This window comes from Ursus maritimus, unplaced genomic scaffold (assembly GCF_017311325.1).
Source record: "Ursus maritimus isolate PB19 unplaced genomic scaffold, ASM1731132v1 scaffold_9, whole genome shotgun sequence".
NCBI classification, from domain to species: Eukaryota; Metazoa; Chordata; class Mammalia; order Carnivora; family Ursidae; genus Ursus; species Ursus maritimus.
The window spans coordinates 47,328,174-47,346,581 of record NW_024427107.1 but is presented as its reverse complement, the minus strand read 5'-3'; the positions used below and the strand labels follow the sequence as shown (position 1 = coordinate 47,346,581).

Sequence of the window (18,408 nt, the reverse complement as noted above, 5' to 3'; positions counted from 1 at the left end):
ATTTGTACACAAATATTCATACCAGCATTATTCTTATTAGCCAAAAACTGGAAAAAAATAACCTAAATGTCTACCAACTGGTAACTGGATTAATAAAATACGGTGTTTCTGTACAACAGAATATTCTTTGGTAGTAAAAAGAAATGAAACATCAATCCATGCTACGACGTGGATACACCTTGAAACATCATGCCAAGGAAAAGAAGCCAGTCCCAAGAGACCACATTTTGTATGATTCCATTTATATGAAATGTCCAGAATAAGCAAACCTTATACATATGTCAGAAAACAGATTAGTGAGCAGGGAGTAAAGGGGACAAGGAACAGGAGGTTTGTGATGGTGGTAGTGGGAAAGTGATGAAAATGTACTGTAACTGATTGTGGTGATGGCTGTACAACTCTGTGACTATACTAAAAATCACTGTACACTTTAAATCGGTGAATTATATGGTAAATTATATCTCAATAAAAATATTAAAGACAGTCCATTTTCATACTTCACACAGGTGTATTTTATTGTATATAAATTGGACCTTTATAAAGGTGATTTACAAAAGAAAAAAAGTCATTATTTTCTAAAAACCATTCCAATAAGCAGAATATACATGTGATAATAACCCCAATGTCCAGGTAGCCTCATTTTGCTCTAGTCTATGCATATAAGTACATTACCCTTCTACAAATGCATCCAGTTTAGCCAGTTCATCCGACAAACCAACCAAGACATCCAGTGTGCCAACCTAGAAGGGAAATAGACCATTTTACTACCTAAGTTTCATCCCCCCCCCCTTTTTTTTACACGGTGATACAACATCTTGATTTGAAGGGCCCACAAATCTTAAGTTTTCCACATTTTATTTCATAATGTGCAAGTGTGGTTAAAAAATGTTTGTCAGACATTTCAAAGGCATTTATATGTATAAGATAATCCTCTAATTCATGGGTAGAACCACTATCTAAGATGTGCAGATTCCACGACGGCAGGCCTATGCCTCTGCCTGTACTGTCCAGTGACGGGTGGATCATCTGAAGTCAGGTTTACAACAGCAGCTCTGAAGTAGGGGTCCATGACTATCAGTGTCTCAAAGGAATTTGTAACTTCCAAAATATTAAGAACCAGCAATTTTATTTTTTTTTTAAGATTTTATTTATTTGACAGAGATAGAGACAGCCAGCGAGAGAGGGAACACAAGCAAGGGGAGTGGGAGAGGAAGAAGCAGGCTCCCAGAGGAGGAGCCTGATGTGGGGCTCGATCCCAGAACGCCAGGATCACGCCCTGAGCCAAGGCAGATGCCCAACAACTGAGCCACACAGGCGCCCCAAGAACCAGCAATTTTAAGTATGTCTTAAATGAATGCCTGCTAAGTTAACAGCAACATAAAATATGATTTTTTCCATTCAGTAAAATTACTGACAGTCTGCTTCCCTTTGAGGCTGCTAGGTTATGGGTGTTCAATAAATGTTAAATAAATTAGCTACATTAAATAACGAGGCAAGATTTGCCAACTATGATTAAAGAGGTAAAATGGTAAAACAGTTACAACATTACTGAACACTGTATGAATTTAATTAACAAAAAATTAGGTTCAGTGTGAAATTTAATATATATTACTAAGATTTTTCACTTCTGAAGATATTTGTGAAAGAAGTATGTCAAATATTTTCATAAGATTTCTCATTACAATTTAAATTATAATTTAGAAAAGCACAAAAGTTTAAAAAAATGTTATCTCACTTTGGTAGTTTACTTTTAAAATCTCAATTTCCTCATTATTTAAAATCTGAACATCAGAGAGAACAAGATAAGTTTTCAATTATGCCAACGGCTAGAAATGAGCGCTTTTTTTGAAGGAACCCAGATATCTCTTTTTTCTAAAGGTAAGCAGAGACACCTGTCCTCTTCATGATGAACTCATATTTTGATAAACTATTTTGTGCCATGCAGTTTTACCTTTAAGTCAGGAATGTTAAACTTTGAAGCAATAGCAAGATTATTGTTCTTCGTAGTTGCCGCGTGCAATTTCTCCCAAGTTTGCTGACATGTTTTCTCCCCAGGAGCAGATATAAGCCAGAACTCAGTCATATTTGTTACCAAGTATTTTTTCCAAAATCAAGAGTGACTCTGAAAGGTAAAAAAAAAAAAACCAAAACAAACAAAAAATATTTTTAATACCATTTGTTCCTAAAGTATTTGAGTCACAGGATGAGATAAATATTAACCTGCTTCAAAAATAATCCAACAATGGCAGGTGATCCAAGAAAAGTCAAATTTACTTACCAGAAGTAAATCCACATAAATGGTAAAAGGGGATTTATTTATGATACGAGGAAAAAAAATGACAAAAAGACCTAACACATGAAGTATCTAATTTTTTTAAATTACAAAACATCTAAAATGGGAATTATTCAAAGAAGTGAGACTACTTAAAATACCAGCTACCAACAGTTTCATTTCACAAAAAAAGTAGAAGAGTCACAAATGCATAGGTTTATCTTAAACTTTTAAAACATAAAACCCAAATAGGAAATTTAAAAACATGCATAACTTTTACCTTTGAGAAGGAATTGAACCAGTGCATTTGAACAGTAGCCACTAAATAAATTTGTCACATCTGGCTTAGCAACCCCTACAAAGTTAGCCAAATCGGTCGTTAACTTTAATCCATATTCAACCTAAAGGAACCTCCTCAAATCACTGGCATATACTTAGCTGCCATCAAACATTTATAAATTTGCAAAAAAATCTTGCCAATTGGCCTTACACGTAAAAATATGATGGGGGGGTTGATACAACACCACTGGATCTGAGTGAGAGGCTGTGGATCCCCTTTCCATTAAGACACAACCAACCCCTGGGTGCCTGGGTGGCTCAGTTGGTTTGCCTTCGGCTCAGGTCATGATCTCAGGGTCCTGGGATTGAGTCCCACATTGGGCTTCCTGCTCATTAGAGAGGGCCTGCTTCTCCCTCTCCCTCTGCCTGCCGCTCCCCCTGCTTGCACTATCTCAAATAAATAAAATCTTAAAAAAAAAAGACACAACCAACCCTCTTCTACAACCTCCCTCCCTCTCACATGGAAAAATAAAAGTCTAGAGCCAATCTATTCAGAATCTAAGTAGGTAAAGTACACAAACTCATAAAAATGAAAATACTACTGTATTATTATTTCCACTTTAATATGTCTTCATTAGAACCACCATAAACTTTCCTACTACCAGTGACTGCTGATACTCTCCTGAATAGAAAATAACTACCTTACAAAGTTGTCCTGATAACAAAATCATATAATGAATGTGAAAAGACTTTGTAAATTTAAATTTCCTTTAAAATGTAAAGTATTATAGCTAATCATAATGAACTTCTATTAATTTCATAATTTCACTCAATCTAATTTTAGAATTATAATTGAAGTAATCCCATGCAATTATTATACAACTCAAAGTGCACTGAACACAGATGCCATTCTATATACTTACTTATTTTTTTCCAATTTCTGTTTGTAGAGCATCTACTATATACCAGGTACTGCTGTAAATGTTTCATACATCATCATCTCGGTCTTCCCAACACCTCTATGAGATACATATCATCCTCCCCATTTACAGGTAAGAAATTCAGACAGGTTAAACTGGTATAAATTTAGATGGTGATATTAAATGACTATCTCAAAAATTCTACTCTAAAATGATTTTTCCAACATTAACGATAAAGATGCATTTAAGAGCTCTACTTTCTCAAATGATCAACAAACTAAACACAAGCTTGTTAGCGATGGCAAGCCCAGACAAAGCATTCAGTCTGGCCAGAAAATAGTACAGCTTAACTGACCATCCATGGAAGGAAGCCACTCAGAGCACCAAGTTCTAAAGAAGTCATCCAGATAAACATTGACTTGAAAACCATCACTACACTACCTGAGAAACTTCAAACGTTAAATTTTTAAGTTATTATATAAATATCATTCTACCCATATTCTTTTCCTCCTTAATTTTTTCATTCAACCTGTTTTTGCAATGTAGTTCATTCATTTTAAGTGCTACGAGGTATTTTATGAATAACCTAAAATTTATTACCCATTTTCCTCTGGAAGGATAGTTACATTTTACTTTTTTGCTATTATAAACAATTTTGCAGTGAACAACCTTGTGCATGTCTGGTTTGGTGAAAGAGTTTCTCCAAGACAGACAGAAGTAAAACAGCTGAATTGAGTATGATCATGTGGTAGACTGTCTCCAAATATGGAGGCGACAAGTCTTTCCATGCTCCAATGCAATGTGACTGCCACTCCTCCCATCAAAAGATGGATTCTATTTCCCCTCATCTTGAATCTGGGCTGGTCTTGTGACTTGCTCTGACCAACAAAACTCAAGGAAGCCACAGTATGTGAGTTCAGGGCCCAGGCCTCAAGAGACCTTGCAACTTCCACTCTGTTTCTTTTTCTCAGACCACCATGGAAGGAAGCATGTAGTCTAGTCTACTGGAAAATAAAGAGGCCACATGGCAGAGAAACAGCAACACTAGGGCTGACAACCAGCATAAACTGCGAAATAGCTCAGTTTCTTGAAACTTCCAGCGTAGTGAATGTTCCAGCTGAACGCAGCCCCATCAATGAACCCAGGTGAAACAAGCAGAAGCAGCACTGAGACAACCCACAGAATCAGGAGAAATAAGAAACCACTGTTTTAAGCTACTGAAGTTTGGGGTCGTTTGTTATGTATTATGAGATAACGACAAAAACCATCATCAACTTTGCTGGGTACTGTCAAACAGTTCTCCAAAGCAGTTACCAAATGAAGTCCCCACGTAATGGTATAAATTGTTCATAAATATGTATTTACAGAAAATATAGAAACATGCATAGGAGAAAGGTGCTTTAGCTATGTATTTAAGATTTCTTTAAAAAAATATCTGGGGAAAATATGGCAAAATGTTAGTACCTGTCAAATCTGGGTAGTGGGTACATGGATATCTGTCAATCTGAAATATTTGAGCTTTTCTGTATACTTGAAATATTTCAAAACGAAATATTTTAACTGTTAAAAGAATGTAATTACTTTATGAAAAAATAAAACAGAATACTTAGCAAATTTATAAAAACTATAATTCTAATGAACTCTCAAATGGAATATCCAGAGAATAGTCTCGTTACTACGTTAATCCTCCAAGCACAACTTTTCTAATACTAGCAAAGATGCTTTCTAATCTGTTTATGTTATGACCAAGTATAAAAATATATTGAACAGGGGCGCCTGGGTGGCTCAGTCGTTAAGCGTCTGCCTTCAGCTCAGGGCGTGATCCCAGAGTCCTGGGATAGAGTCCCACATCGGGCTCCTCCGCTAGGAGCCTGCTTCTGCCTCTCCCACTCCCCCTGCCTGTGTTCCCTCTCTCGCTGGCTGTCTCTCTCTCTCTGTCAAATATATAAAATCTTTAAAAAAAAAAAAAATATATATATATATAGATAGAATATATATATATATAGAACAGAAACCTTTTTGATGTTTTGGGATTTTTAAAAAATACTTTAGGGTCAACATATTCAGCAGCTCTAATCACATAAGGTAGTAAAGGTCAGAGCTTGGACTACACCTGTATTAATTACAGGATCCATCTCAGTAAGTTGCTTTTTAAATTAAATTCCTGATGAAATGTTGTAGGTCTATCTCCTGCTTTCCTGTCGTTGTATAATCCTGTTCTCTACTGTACCTGGGCCACCTCACCTAAGCAGCTCCAAACCTTGCTATCTTTTCACTTGCCTTTGGCCACTTCAGCTTTGGCTCTTCCCTATCTCTGGTCTCCTCCATCTAATATTCTCACACTTATCAAATCTAGCTTTTTTAGCCCAAACACCAATTACAGGACAACCTTGAATTTTAAAATTCTTGGTTGATTAGAGAATCCAATAATATCTTTCAACCTCTTTTAATAATTCAGATCTTCTACGTGATGGTAGTTTTTGGGAATTTGAGGTTTGATTATAATTATTTATACAAATGGTTCTGTTAAAGTATATCTGATGACATTTTAAAGCTCCTCTCCCCTCAAAATAGGTGATTAAATCAATTAAGTTCTTCCTGAGATTTTTTTTTAATGATTTTTTATTATATTATGTTAGTCACCATACAGTACATCCCCGGTTTCCGATGTAAAGCTCGATGACTCATTAGTTGCGTATAACACTCAGTGCACCATGCAATACGTGCCCTCCTTACTACCCATCACCGGTCTATCCTATTCCCCCACCCCCCTCCCCTCTGAGGCCCTCAGTTTGTTTCTCATAGTCCATAGTCTCTCATGTTTCATTCCCCCTTCTGATTACCCCCCCTTTCTTTATCCCTTTCTTCCCCTACCGATCATCCTAGTTCTTATGTTCCATAGATGAGAGAAATCATATGATAGTTGTCTTTCTCTGCTTGACTTATTTCACTTAGCATTATCTCCTCCAGTGCCATCCATGTTGCAGCAAATGTTGAGAACTCATTCTTTCTGATAGCTGAGTAATATTCCATTGTATATATGGACCACAACTTCTTAATCCAGTCATCTGTTGAAGGGCATCTCGGCTCCTTCCACGATTTAGCTATTGTGGACATTGCTGCTATGAACATTGGGGTGCATATGGCCCTTCTCTTCACTACGTCTGTATCTTTGGGGTAAACACCCAGTAGTGCAATGGCTGGATCATAGGGTAGCTCAATTTTTAACTTTTTAAGGGACCTCCACACTGTTTTCCAGAGTGGCTGTACCAACTTGCATTCCCACCAACAATGTAGGAGGGATCCCCTTTCTCCACATCCTCTCCAACAATTGTTGTTTCTTGCCTTGTCTATTTTTGCCATTCTAACTGGCGTAAGGTGGTATCTCAGTGTGGTTTTGATTTGAATTTCCTTGATGGCTAATGATTTTGAACATTTTTTCATGTGTCTGTTAGCCATTTGTATGTCTTCATTGGAAAAGTGTCTGTTCATATCTTCTCCCCTTTTTTTGATTTGTTTATTTGTTTCTCGTGTATTGAGTTTGAGAAGGTCTTTGTAGATCTTGGATACCAGTCCTTTATCTGTAGTGTCATTTGCAAATATATTTTCCCATTCCGTGGGCTGCCTCTTAGTTTTTCTGACTGTTTCCTTGGCTGTGCAGAAACTTTTAATCTTGATGAAGTCCCATAAATTCATTTTATCTTTTGTTTCTCTTGCCTTTGGGGATGTGTCATGAAAAAGGTTGCTTTGGCCGATGTCGTAGAGGTTGCTGCCTATGTTCTCCTCTAGAATTTTGATGGATTCCTGTCTCACATCGAGGTCTTTCATCCATTTGGAGTTTATTTTTGTGTATGGTGTGAGAGAGTGGTCAAGTTTCATTCTTTTGCATGTAGCTGTCCAATTTTCCCAGCACCATTTATTGAAGAGACTGTCTTTTTCCCACCGGATGTTTTTTCCTGCTTTATCAAATATTAGTTGCCCAAAGAGCCGAGGGTCCATTTCTGGGTTCTCTATTCTGTTCCACTGGTCTATGTGTCTGTTTTTGTGCCAGTACCATGCTGTCTTTGTGATCACAGCTTTGTAGTACAGCTCGAAATCCGGCATTGTGATGCCCCCAGCTTTGTTTTTCCTTTTCAACAGTTCCTTGGAGATTCGGGGCCTTTTCTGTTTCCATACAAATTTAAGGACTATTTGTTCCAGTTCTTTGAAAAATGTCCTCGGTATTTTGATCGGGATAGCATTGAAAGTGTAGATTGCTCTGGGTAGCATGGACATTTTAACTATGTTAATTCTTCCGATCCAATTCCTGAGATTTAAAAATTATCCAAAATGCAGCTTCTTCAAAGACTGTAATAATATGAGCTATTACAGTAGATGTCACTATCATACCATTTAGAGTTCTAGAAAATCTTTTTCATCCAACAGGTTTCCAAAATATTTCAAGAAGAAAAAGCACCCCATTTCTTATCTATAAATACCTGTCCTACCCTATTTCATTGAGCTTTTACTATGATCAAATGAAATAACGTCATGATAATTCTAAGCAAAAGTGGAGTCTACTAACGTCTAGAAAATGGGTGCCTGGCTGGCTCAGTCAGGGGAACACATGACTCTATCACAGGGTCGTGAGTTTGAGCCCCGCGTCAGGTGCAGAGATTACTAAAAAAAAGAAACTTAAAAAACATCTAGGAAACTTACAGAAAGTATTCTAATTCCATCTTTCAACTGGAGCCCTCTCTGGGGCCTGTTTGGTTATGGGGAGGAAGAGGTGTCCTCTATGTTTGATACTGTGTTAGACACGTCTCCTATGCTATTTCACTTACTCAAGACAGCCTTATGAGCTAGGCAGTAATACTTGGAGAGGTTACTAATTTACAAGGTTATACAAGTGGCAAATGGGGTTCAAATCTCACTGCGTTTGACTGTAAAGCTATGTTCTTTCTATTGTGTCATGCTAGAAGAAAATGTTCTGCACTCAGACCCACCTGAGCTCTCCCTATTTGGAGAGATCCACCTGTAACCTTAAACCCTTTCGTTCTGTTTCCTTCCAGGCTCTGAGCAACCCACAGGCCCGAGGAATTCTTCAGATAATGCGACCTGATCTGAGCTTCCCTTCCCTTTTCGTTTCATCCAGGATCACCACAATTTCTAAAACAGCAACACCCAGCATCGCAAACTATCCTAGCTCCTAGAAGGAACAATGATATCTCCAAACAGAAAAGCAAAATAAATAAAATAAGAGATTCAAAAGACCTAGAGATAGAATATAAATTAAATTTAAAAAGAGACCTGGATTTCAGAAAGAAAAAAGCACAAACTTTGGAGTTCATAAGAGTTAAAATCCTAACTCTATCCTCTCACTAGTTTCCTCATCTGTGGAATATTACAAATCCCTTCATAGAGCTGTTGGAAGAAGTCAACAAAATGATGAATGTAAGAAATGCCCATGAGAATAGCATCAGTAAGTCTTTTGCAAAATCCCTTTTTCTCTGTTTCTGAACAATGTCCACTGTTATCCTGTGGACACAGTCACATAAAAAAATTTCTCCTTAAGGAGTGCCTGGCTGGTTCAGTTGGCAGAGATGTGACACTTGATCTCAGGGTCACTGAGTCCAAGCCCCACACTGAGTGTAGGGCTTACTCAAAAAAAAAAAAAAAAAAAAATCTTTAAATTTAAGAAACTTTAAGCTCAGTTCCAAATAAAATTTGTCTTTGCAGATGAATATACATATATGCTTTTTGGGATCAGAAGATGAAATCCATATTGTTAAACACATTTCCCCCTTTATCTCAGCTGCAGGAAAGAGTCAAAATCGGGTGTTCGATGGTTATCTTCTCATCAAGAACCTAGACACTTCCACCTCCTCTGAATGCTGCTCTGAATTCCTAATCATTTCCCTTTATTTCATCTTATATATTGGAAGTCAACATAAATAGAGACAAATCATATGTTAAACAAAGAGAAAATTAAAAGGTACTCCAATCAAACGTTGGAGTTCCTCAAAACTCAGATCTAGTTCTAAGTCCCTCTGCTGTATGTGGTTATAAATGTGTATACACAGAGTGCCAGGGTGGCTCAGTCAGTTAAGCGTCTGACTCTTCATTTCAGCTCAGGTCATGATCTCAGGGTCACAGGATCAAGCCCTGCAACCGGCTTCATGCTCAGCTGGGAGTCTGCTTCTCTTTCTCTGCCCCAACTCCCACTTGCGCACTCTCTCAATTTTTTAAAAAATCTTTTTAAGGGGCGCCTGGGTAGCGCAGTTGTTAAAGCGTCTGCCTTCCGCTCAGGGCGTGATCCCGGCGTTCCGGGATCGAGTCCCACATCGGGCTCCTCGGCTGGGAGGCTGCTTCTTCCTCTCCCACTCCCCTTGCTGTGTTCCCTCTCTCGCTGGCTGTCTCTCTGTCACATAAATAAAATAAAATCTTTAAAAAAAAATTTTTTTTTAAATCTTTTTTAAAAAATTTAAAAATGTGTGTATAGTTTTTCTCTTGAAGATGTTATCTATACTCAAGGAAATTCCAGGCTAGACACTAAACACTCTCCCAAATTTTCATCTCCAGCCCCAGGCCCCTCCGCTGCATCTAGAGCTGTACCCAACAAGCCTCCTCAACTAACTACAAGACGTCTCCACTTGGATGTCTCAAAAGCACCTAAAACCCAACGTTTCTAGTCAAACTCTTAATCTCTTCCCCAAAACCTTGTCCTACTCCAGTGTTCCCCGAGTTAGCACAGGTGTACCCCTGCAACATTAGACAATTAGAATTGTCAAATGTCATCAAGATAACAGCCAACACTTATGAAGCACTTCCTATTTACTAGCACCAGTCAAAACACTCCATACATAGTATGTTTAGTATGTTTAAACAACCTTATCAGATAGGTAATAGTTACAAACAAAGAAACCAAGGCACAGAAAGTGCCTCATATATTAGGAGATATATAATATGTATCTTACATCATGATTTGCTAAGATGATAACATATATCATTGTATGCTAAGAATGAAATGTATTATATGCTTTCATAGCACCTTCTTTTCAGTATTTCCCTGAGGGACAACTTTTTAATAATGTCTTTCTTCTAAATAAACTGCCCCTAGAGTAGGTGGAAACCATGACAGTTTTTGCTCACAGCTCAGTACCTGGCATAGAGGCCAGTATGTAGAACCTCAAAAAGTATCTGATGAATATTCCTTTTTTTTTAAGATCTTATTTATTTATCTGAGAGAGAGCGCGCACCCGTGCTCATGAGTGGGGGCGGGGCAGAGGAAGAGGGACAAGCAGAATCCCCATTGAGCAGGGAGCCCTACGCAGGGCTCGACCTCAGGACCCTGAGATCATGACCTGAGCCAAAGTCAGATGCTGAAATGACTGAGCCACCCAGGCGCCCCTGAATGCTCTTGAATGAATAAATGTGAGAATTAAATGAGATAACATAAAGTACCTGGTTTGTAACTGGTTACCTCCCTTCACTTCCCCTGTATTTTTTAAAATCAATTTATTGAAATACAATTTATATACAAAACTGCACTCATTATAAAGGTACTGTTTAATGAGTTTACAAACGTACACATCTGTGTAACCACCACTACAACCAAGATTAAAAACCCTTCTGTCATTCTAAAGCCTTTCCTCACACCCAGTCCCAGTCAATTCCCACTGCACCGCCAGCCCTGGACAGATGATGATCTGCTGTGAAACTACAGATTAGTTTTGCCTGATCTAGAAGTTCACTGTAAATGGAAAATACATTATATATTCTTTGTATAGGACTCCTTTTGCAAGTCTTTGATATTTATCCATGTTGTGTGCATCAGTAGAAGTACATTGTTTTATTGCTTACTATTACATGACTGTACTACAGCTTGCTTATTTATTTGTCTGTTGATGGACATTTAGACTGTTTCTGGTTTGGGGCCATTGACAAAAAAGGTGCTATGAACATTCCACTACAAACTTTCTGTGAAAATATATTTTCATTTCTCTTGGAAAAACGTCAAGAAGTGGAATTCCTGGGTTGAATAATTAGCATATACTTAACTTCATAAGAAGCTGCCAAACTGTTTCCCAAAGTAGATATATTACCAAGGTATGCAAGTTCCAGCTGTTATATGTGCTCACCCAACACTTACTGCTGTGAAGTGTTCAGTACTGCTGTCTAATTTACCAAGTTCGTCTTTGCTAACATATGCTGTGGCTTAAGAAAAATTTGCCAACTCCACAGCCTGGACTTCACTGAGCTTCTTGAATCTCTGTTTAGTGTTCATCAAATTTGAAAAAATTTCACCCATTATCTTCTTCAATTTTTTTTTTCTGCTTCCCTTTCCCTTCTTTTGAGACAAAAATCACATGTTAAACCACCCAATATTGTCCCACAGGTCGAAAAGCTTCTCTCCATTTTTTTCAGTTGTTCTTCTGTGCTTCAGTTTGGGTACCCTCTTGCTCTATCTTCTACACTGCTGAACTTTTCTTTAGAGTATTCTGCTATTCATCTCACAAAGTGAATTTTTCACTTTAGGTGTATTTTTCGGCTTTTTAAATTCCTTTTTTTTTTTTAAGTAGGCTTCAAAGCAAGGCTTGACTGTAGTTATACTGTGAGCACAACAATGGAAATGCATTGCTTTGGCAATAAGGGGAGAAATGTTCACTTTCGTTAAAAAAAATAAAAGAACAGATAGAGCTTGAATAAATGTCCCACACATTCATACATGTGTAATTAATTTGGAAATGTATAACGTGGTACCATGATTGATAAAATATAAATTCATTTGAAAGCATTAAAAAGATACAACTTGCCACTATTAATATCCCCCGTATTGCTAGTTCTATAATACAGAAATGATTTTTGTTCTGTGGTGCTCAGAAACCTTATGTATCAACCCACTTTTTGCATGTTATCTATGGCAACTTATAAACTTAAAAAGTGAAAAGCAATATGAAATATAAAATCAAGTACAGAACAAAACAAAATCTGAGTAAACTCGCTGTGCTCAAGAAACGCAAATTTTTATTTAATTTATGAAGGAAAGAATACAGAGGATTTTGAATGCCCTACATAAACATAGCAAGGGGCTTTGTGACCACAGTGTAGGGTCCTGATTCATTCCCAAAACATTCCCTTGAAAATTTTTTCCAGCTCTAAAAATACTGGTGATAGGAGGCTGAATAACTCACAAATACGTATGCTCCTAGTTTGCTTCTTTCTTGGAAATAAGACTCAAATCTGCCAGTCTGCACTGTCATCACAACTAGTGTCCTTGTCTGAGTTTTTCTGCCTTACCTTCACAATCTTTCTGAATTCTATCAATCTTGACCTCAGGCGGGCCTGCCTTTAGTTCTCTTCCTACTTGCCTCTGCTCAGATAGTCCATTTTGCACAAAACTTCTCTTCCTGTCTAAACCAACTCAAACTTCCCTTAACAAAATGTTTTTCCCAACTAAGCCTAACCAGGCACTAAATCCATTATAATCCCAAACCAGTATGTTCCCCTCAGTACGTTCTCCCTCAACCCATTTAAACCCATGTAATTAACTGCATTAAAGCAGACATCTATTTGGTGTTTTGTCACATATCTCTTGCTTAACTGTAATTGTTTTCAATTTAGGGTCACATCATTCATGTCACCAAATGCTGTGGGTGCTTAAGTTTTCAGAACTGTGGTAGGATCTAAAAAGCAAACAAATAAAATGCACTCCCTATCTTGAAGGAGCTTACAATCATGTGCACACAGGTCTGAATGAGTAGGTAGGTCTTTGTGTGCTGTTAGGGGTGGGAGGAAAACTTAACACAGACGACAACAGAAAAAAAAAAATCGAAGCAGAATACACTGGAGGGGCTCCTGGGTCGCTCAGTCGATTAAGTGTCTGACTCTTGATTTCAGCTCAGGTCATCATTTCAGGGCCGGTAGATGAAGCCCCGAGGCAGGCTCCGAGGCAGGCTCTGTGCTCAGGGCAAAGCCTGCTTGGGATTCTCTCCCTCCCTCTCTCTACACCCCTGCCCCGCCCCCCTGCTCGTGCATGTGTGTGCACGCACACACACATTTTCTCTCTCTAAAAATAATATCTTTAAAAAAAAAAAAGCTACACTGGAGCACAAGAGAAACACTGGTCCAATTTTTAAAATACTATTTTGCCTGACTGCTGTAAGTATGCTGCTTTAAAAAAAAAAGTAACAATTATTTTTCAAAATGGGAGAATGAAAAGGAGAGACTAAAGGAAAACCTGGGTACAAAGCTCTGAGACTGTTTATTTACTGTGTCAACCCACTTCTGGGAATTTGAAGGCTGTAGATTATTTTTCTACCACAACTGATGTAAATATAAAAAACAATAAAGTAATAACCACCACAACATAAAAGGTTAGGATTATAAGCTCAAACAGAGATCTGCTGGCATTTCTTCTTAAAGGTGTGAGCCTGACCCAACACAGGAGCAACCATAGAAAACAGTACTGAACCCCAGTAAGTGTTCAATACTTAACTGATTTTAATACTTTCAAGAAACCAACAGTCTCTGAAATGCAACCACTTTTCACAGTAAATAAAATTTCACAACAAATTAAGACTGACGGTGGTTTACATGCAAAACCTTTTCAGTCCTTGAAAATACCAAGTTTACTAAAGTGGCCTATTTCAACAAGCTCAAGAAGAAACACCTCAGATGTCAGTGAAATATCACACAGCCTTCCAATTGCAATATATCGACTTTTAAGAGAATTCATCACGTAAAAGATTTACCACAATCCATTCATTTTAAAAAGCTGCCACATCCTTCCCCAGAAATTGTTAACACCATACAAATAAAAAGTAAAAACAACTGTTTCCTCTCTGAATATTAAAATTCTACCCTTCAAAACAGAAGCATCTAACTGAGGTTGTGGGAAGGGCTTACTGGTAATAAAACTTGTTTAAAAGTTTCCAATAACTAAAAGGGGAATTTTACCTTTCAAGGAGTAGTTTCATGATTCATTTGGAACGAATTTAGAAATTGCAAGAACACGTACTTTCTTTAAATAAATCTTAATTTTTGCCTTTTTGTTTTCAACTGTAATATTTAAAATTGCTCTATAATCCCATTACAGGGTACCTAAATTTCATGCCATAATACATTTAAAGATGAAAGACAATTTTATCTTTAATAGACATATTTCATAAGCTACCATCTTTTTTTAAAAGATTTGAGAGAGAGAGAAGGGGAGAGAGTGCACGCACAAGTGCATGAGCGAGGGAGTGGGGGGGTGAGAGGGAGAGACTCTCAAGCAGACTTCCCCACTGAGCGCAGAGTCCGATGCAGGACTCAATCCCACGACCTACAAGATCACGACCTCAGCCAAAATCAAGAGTTGGATGCTTAACTGACTGAGCCACCCAAGCACCGTAAACCACCATCTTTTTATTTCACAGTTCACTAAAAATAAACTTGTAAAAGCCAAGCCTTAACTTTTGCACAGATATCGGTCATAAAAACTGAAATGTTGGGAAGCGGAGGTGTGTTAGTGTGTGTTAGGGAAAATTTCTTGTAATTTTTAGTAAAGCTAGATGAATTGGTAGAAATGGCAAGAGGGCACTGTATACCTATTACTGAAAGTAATCATCAGGACCTTCTGAGCTCCCGGAGACTTCCTCTCTGTCACAGGCAACTCAGCAATGACCCAAGGAACAAACAATTCCTTCCATGACAGGGGAATCCCTGAATCTACATTCATGGCTCCCAAAGTGTTCCTTCTCTTTTATTTTGGGCTGGTATTTTATAACAGTGATTGGACCACAATACCAAATTCCACCAGAAGATGCTTATATCTCTAACACAATGTAGCCTGAAATTCACCAAGTTACAGACTTAAAACAAGTTAGTTTTCCCCAATTCATCACTCCAGTAAGCTTGAGATTCTGTTTATTCAGAGTGCAACCACTTACTGAATATGCACTATGTGATAAGCACGTCAATATGCTATGCAATTTTGTGTTTAACTTCTTCAAAGATGTTATTACCACCCCCACTTGTAGATTAAAGGACAATTAATGAAATTATCTGCCCAAGATCACACAGCTAGTGACTATACACATTTTACATGCTAGTTTATTAAAATACTACTCTTAACTTCTATACCCCCAACATCTAAGAGAGTGCCTGTCACTTAACAAACACTCAAATATCTGTCGAATAAACGGTAGCACCACATGCAAGTGTTTTGTAACCAAATGGTACCTCTCTCCTCCATGAGTTTGGAAATGTATGGGAACATTTTAGGTTGTCCCAACATGGAGGCTACTAACTGCATTTAGTGGATGGGGACCAAACAACAGACCGTCCTGCCCAAAATGCCAGTAACATCCATACAGACACATTAAGCTATAGCCTGCTTCATAATGAAAACCCTTCATGGTAAAGTTAATCCACCTGTTAATCAGCTTAATTTACAAATAACTTCCTATTCACTGACAGTTTCCTTAAAAATATATGTTTCTTTTCATAAAACACCGTTTTTGCACCTACCTGGAATTTCATTTTCAAATACACACACACCTCATTTTAGATAAAGAGGTAATGCTCTTTTATTCTCTGATGTAATCAAAGCACCTCTCCTCCACTGCCCACCTGACTCCTTTCTGAACTCAATAAATGTTGAGCAGATTTACACAGTGATATAACATTACAAGTAGATTTACCACTAGAAAATAATTCTGCTTCATTATCAAGAATACAGTTTGAAATTTCTGGTTCCAAGGGTCACTCGTGTCAATAAGAAATTTTAGAATAACCTGGGTCATTGCCTGAGCTATCTTTCCAAGGGCACTATAGTAATGGTTTCTACTATGTCTTAAAAATGTCGATGAAATGAGAATCTAACATGAATTAGTGTACAACTAAAACAGCATATAATTGCACATCCAAAGGGTGAAAAAGATTTACTTCCGCAGACAGATCAAAATATGTACAAGAACAAAATTTAACTAGGAAATACTAAATCAAAACTGTAGCTATCCCTAAACAGACTCAAGTTCAATAGGAAGATTGCTTAGGAACTGGTGGACTCCAAGGAGATCCTTCTGCAAAGGTTTATTTTGGCATTCCAGTTTTGCTCTTTGGCCAATGGAATTATCTCACGAGTTATGGAAATAATCACAAAATAAAATTTCTGAAGCCCTGAATTTACTTTTTAGGTTGTAAAAGCCAATGTAAATGAGGTTCCTAATACTGATATGCCAAAAATTAAAATCTTCTGGCCAGTTCTAAAAGCAGAATTACACTAAGTACCTAGCTCTCAGGATTTACTTCAGTCAGATCCCGAGTACTGTTTCTTTAGATTTTATGTAGTCCCTGCAAGATACACCAAAAGAGAAAAAGATCCGGGAGTTCTGAGACACAACCCCAAGGCTCGAACTTCACCACAACTTGAAACTTGCTTGTTGCCAAAGAACCGTGATTGACAACCTGAGCACTGTGAGTTCCACTTTGTCGCTTATTATCTCCTCCGGCAGAACTGTGAATTGACTAGCTCTACCCAAGCTTACAGAAAAGCAGTTTTTAAAGCGCTGACCACCACTGCCAAATCCTGAAGGTGTCCTGCTAGAAAAAGTTCACCAAAAGTGCTAACGTGCTGAATCAAAGATTACAACGTACTTCTGGAAACTCACCCTCTCTAGATATGATTGTGGTTAAGTATTATGTAGGTAATCAGCAGGAACAATATACCAGCAGTCAGCACACTGTGAAAGTTCTGTCAGACTGAGACAAATCTGTTTCTAGTTCCAAGGGTCTAGACAGGTTCCTATCTACAAAATGAAATGCATTTTCATCTACTCTCTCTCAAAGACCTATGAGAACAAAATAAACATGAAAGTTAATTGAGTCCACCCTGTTACTACTATTCAATGAAAAGTACGCTGGAGGAGTAACATTACCAAAGGATAAGTCTAGAAGGCCAAAACAGATTTTTGCAAAGGAATCTCCAGTCAACCCCCAAATGATCCAGCCTCCCCTGTCCTCAGGACTGCTTAAGGGTAGTTATAACTACACTCAGTGAAGGGTCAAAATACAATCTAATCATTCCCCAACTCCTTAGCTCCTCTAAAAGTGAACACGGTTAAACCTTCTCCTTAATTCCTTAGTGGAGAGAAAAGGTAGCCTGCCTTCAAATCCTTCAGTGGCTCTCCATTTCCTACAGGAGGAAACTATTAAATTGCTTTGCCATCTCTTGGCAGAAATTACAACAATGTCCTCCCGAAGTGGTTTCCCCTCATTCAGTTTTGCACCCTCCACATTCTCAACAAAATTTTATTTTTAAAAAACACTTCTAATTCCCTCTACCACCTAACATCTTCACTGGCTTCCCTTTGCTTTTAGGATAAAAGCCTTGCTGGGCCTGATCCCAGCCTTCCCCTGCCTGCCTCTCTCACATAGTTCTCTCCAAATTCTACCCTGCTAGTCCTCCTACAACTTCTCAAAAGCTTTATTCCTCTTCACATCTCAGGGCACTGACATACGCTGTTTCTTCTGTTTGGAACACTTTTACTCACATCTTCACAGCTTTTTTAGCTTCTTTTCAGATGTCAGTTTGAAAGTCGTATGCTCCAAAATGCCTCCTTTGAACGTTCTATAAAGGCCATGTCCTTTACAAACTCTTTCACACCACTGTTATTCCTTCTAAGCACATTCCACACTTGCATAATTATTTATTAAGACCCATATCCTCCACCTGACTGGAAGCTCTATAAGAGTGATCCTGTTTTCTAAACCTCCATATCAGCACAGTACTTGGTATAAGGCTCAATATATATCAGTTGAATGAATGACTAAATATCATTCAAAGTCTTCATTACATGACCCCAACTTTATTTTTTACTTCTCTGGAATTCAAATCCACCATAAACCTGGACTTTTGACTCCCCTAGAAGCACTCTTTTTTTCATCTTCAGGCCTTCAAATCTTGTGGCTTTC

The 18,408-nt window shown here is 37.9% G+C and overlaps 1 protein-coding gene across 4 annotated transcripts in view; it reads right to left on the bottom strand.

The window, feature by feature from the left end:
• Positions 1-18,408, bottom strand: part of ATP6V1C1 (ATPase H+ transporting V1 subunit C1) — a 42,035-nt gene that overhangs the window by 22,440 nt on the left and 1,187 nt on the right. For 3 of the 4 annotated variants that reach the window (XM_008689229.2, XM_008689228.2, XM_040625834.1), the window contains exons 2-3: positions 1,952-2,122; positions 673-740 (exon numbers count right to left, since the gene is read on the bottom strand). In XM_008689229.2, the coding sequence (XP_008687451.1) occupies positions 673-740; positions 1,952-2,083 (200 nt within the window). In that variant the 5' untranslated portion in view covers positions 2,084-2,122. The remainder of the gene's footprint in view (positions 1-672; positions 741-1,951; positions 2,123-18,408) is intronic. The other variant, XM_008689231.2, reaches the window with a different exon arrangement.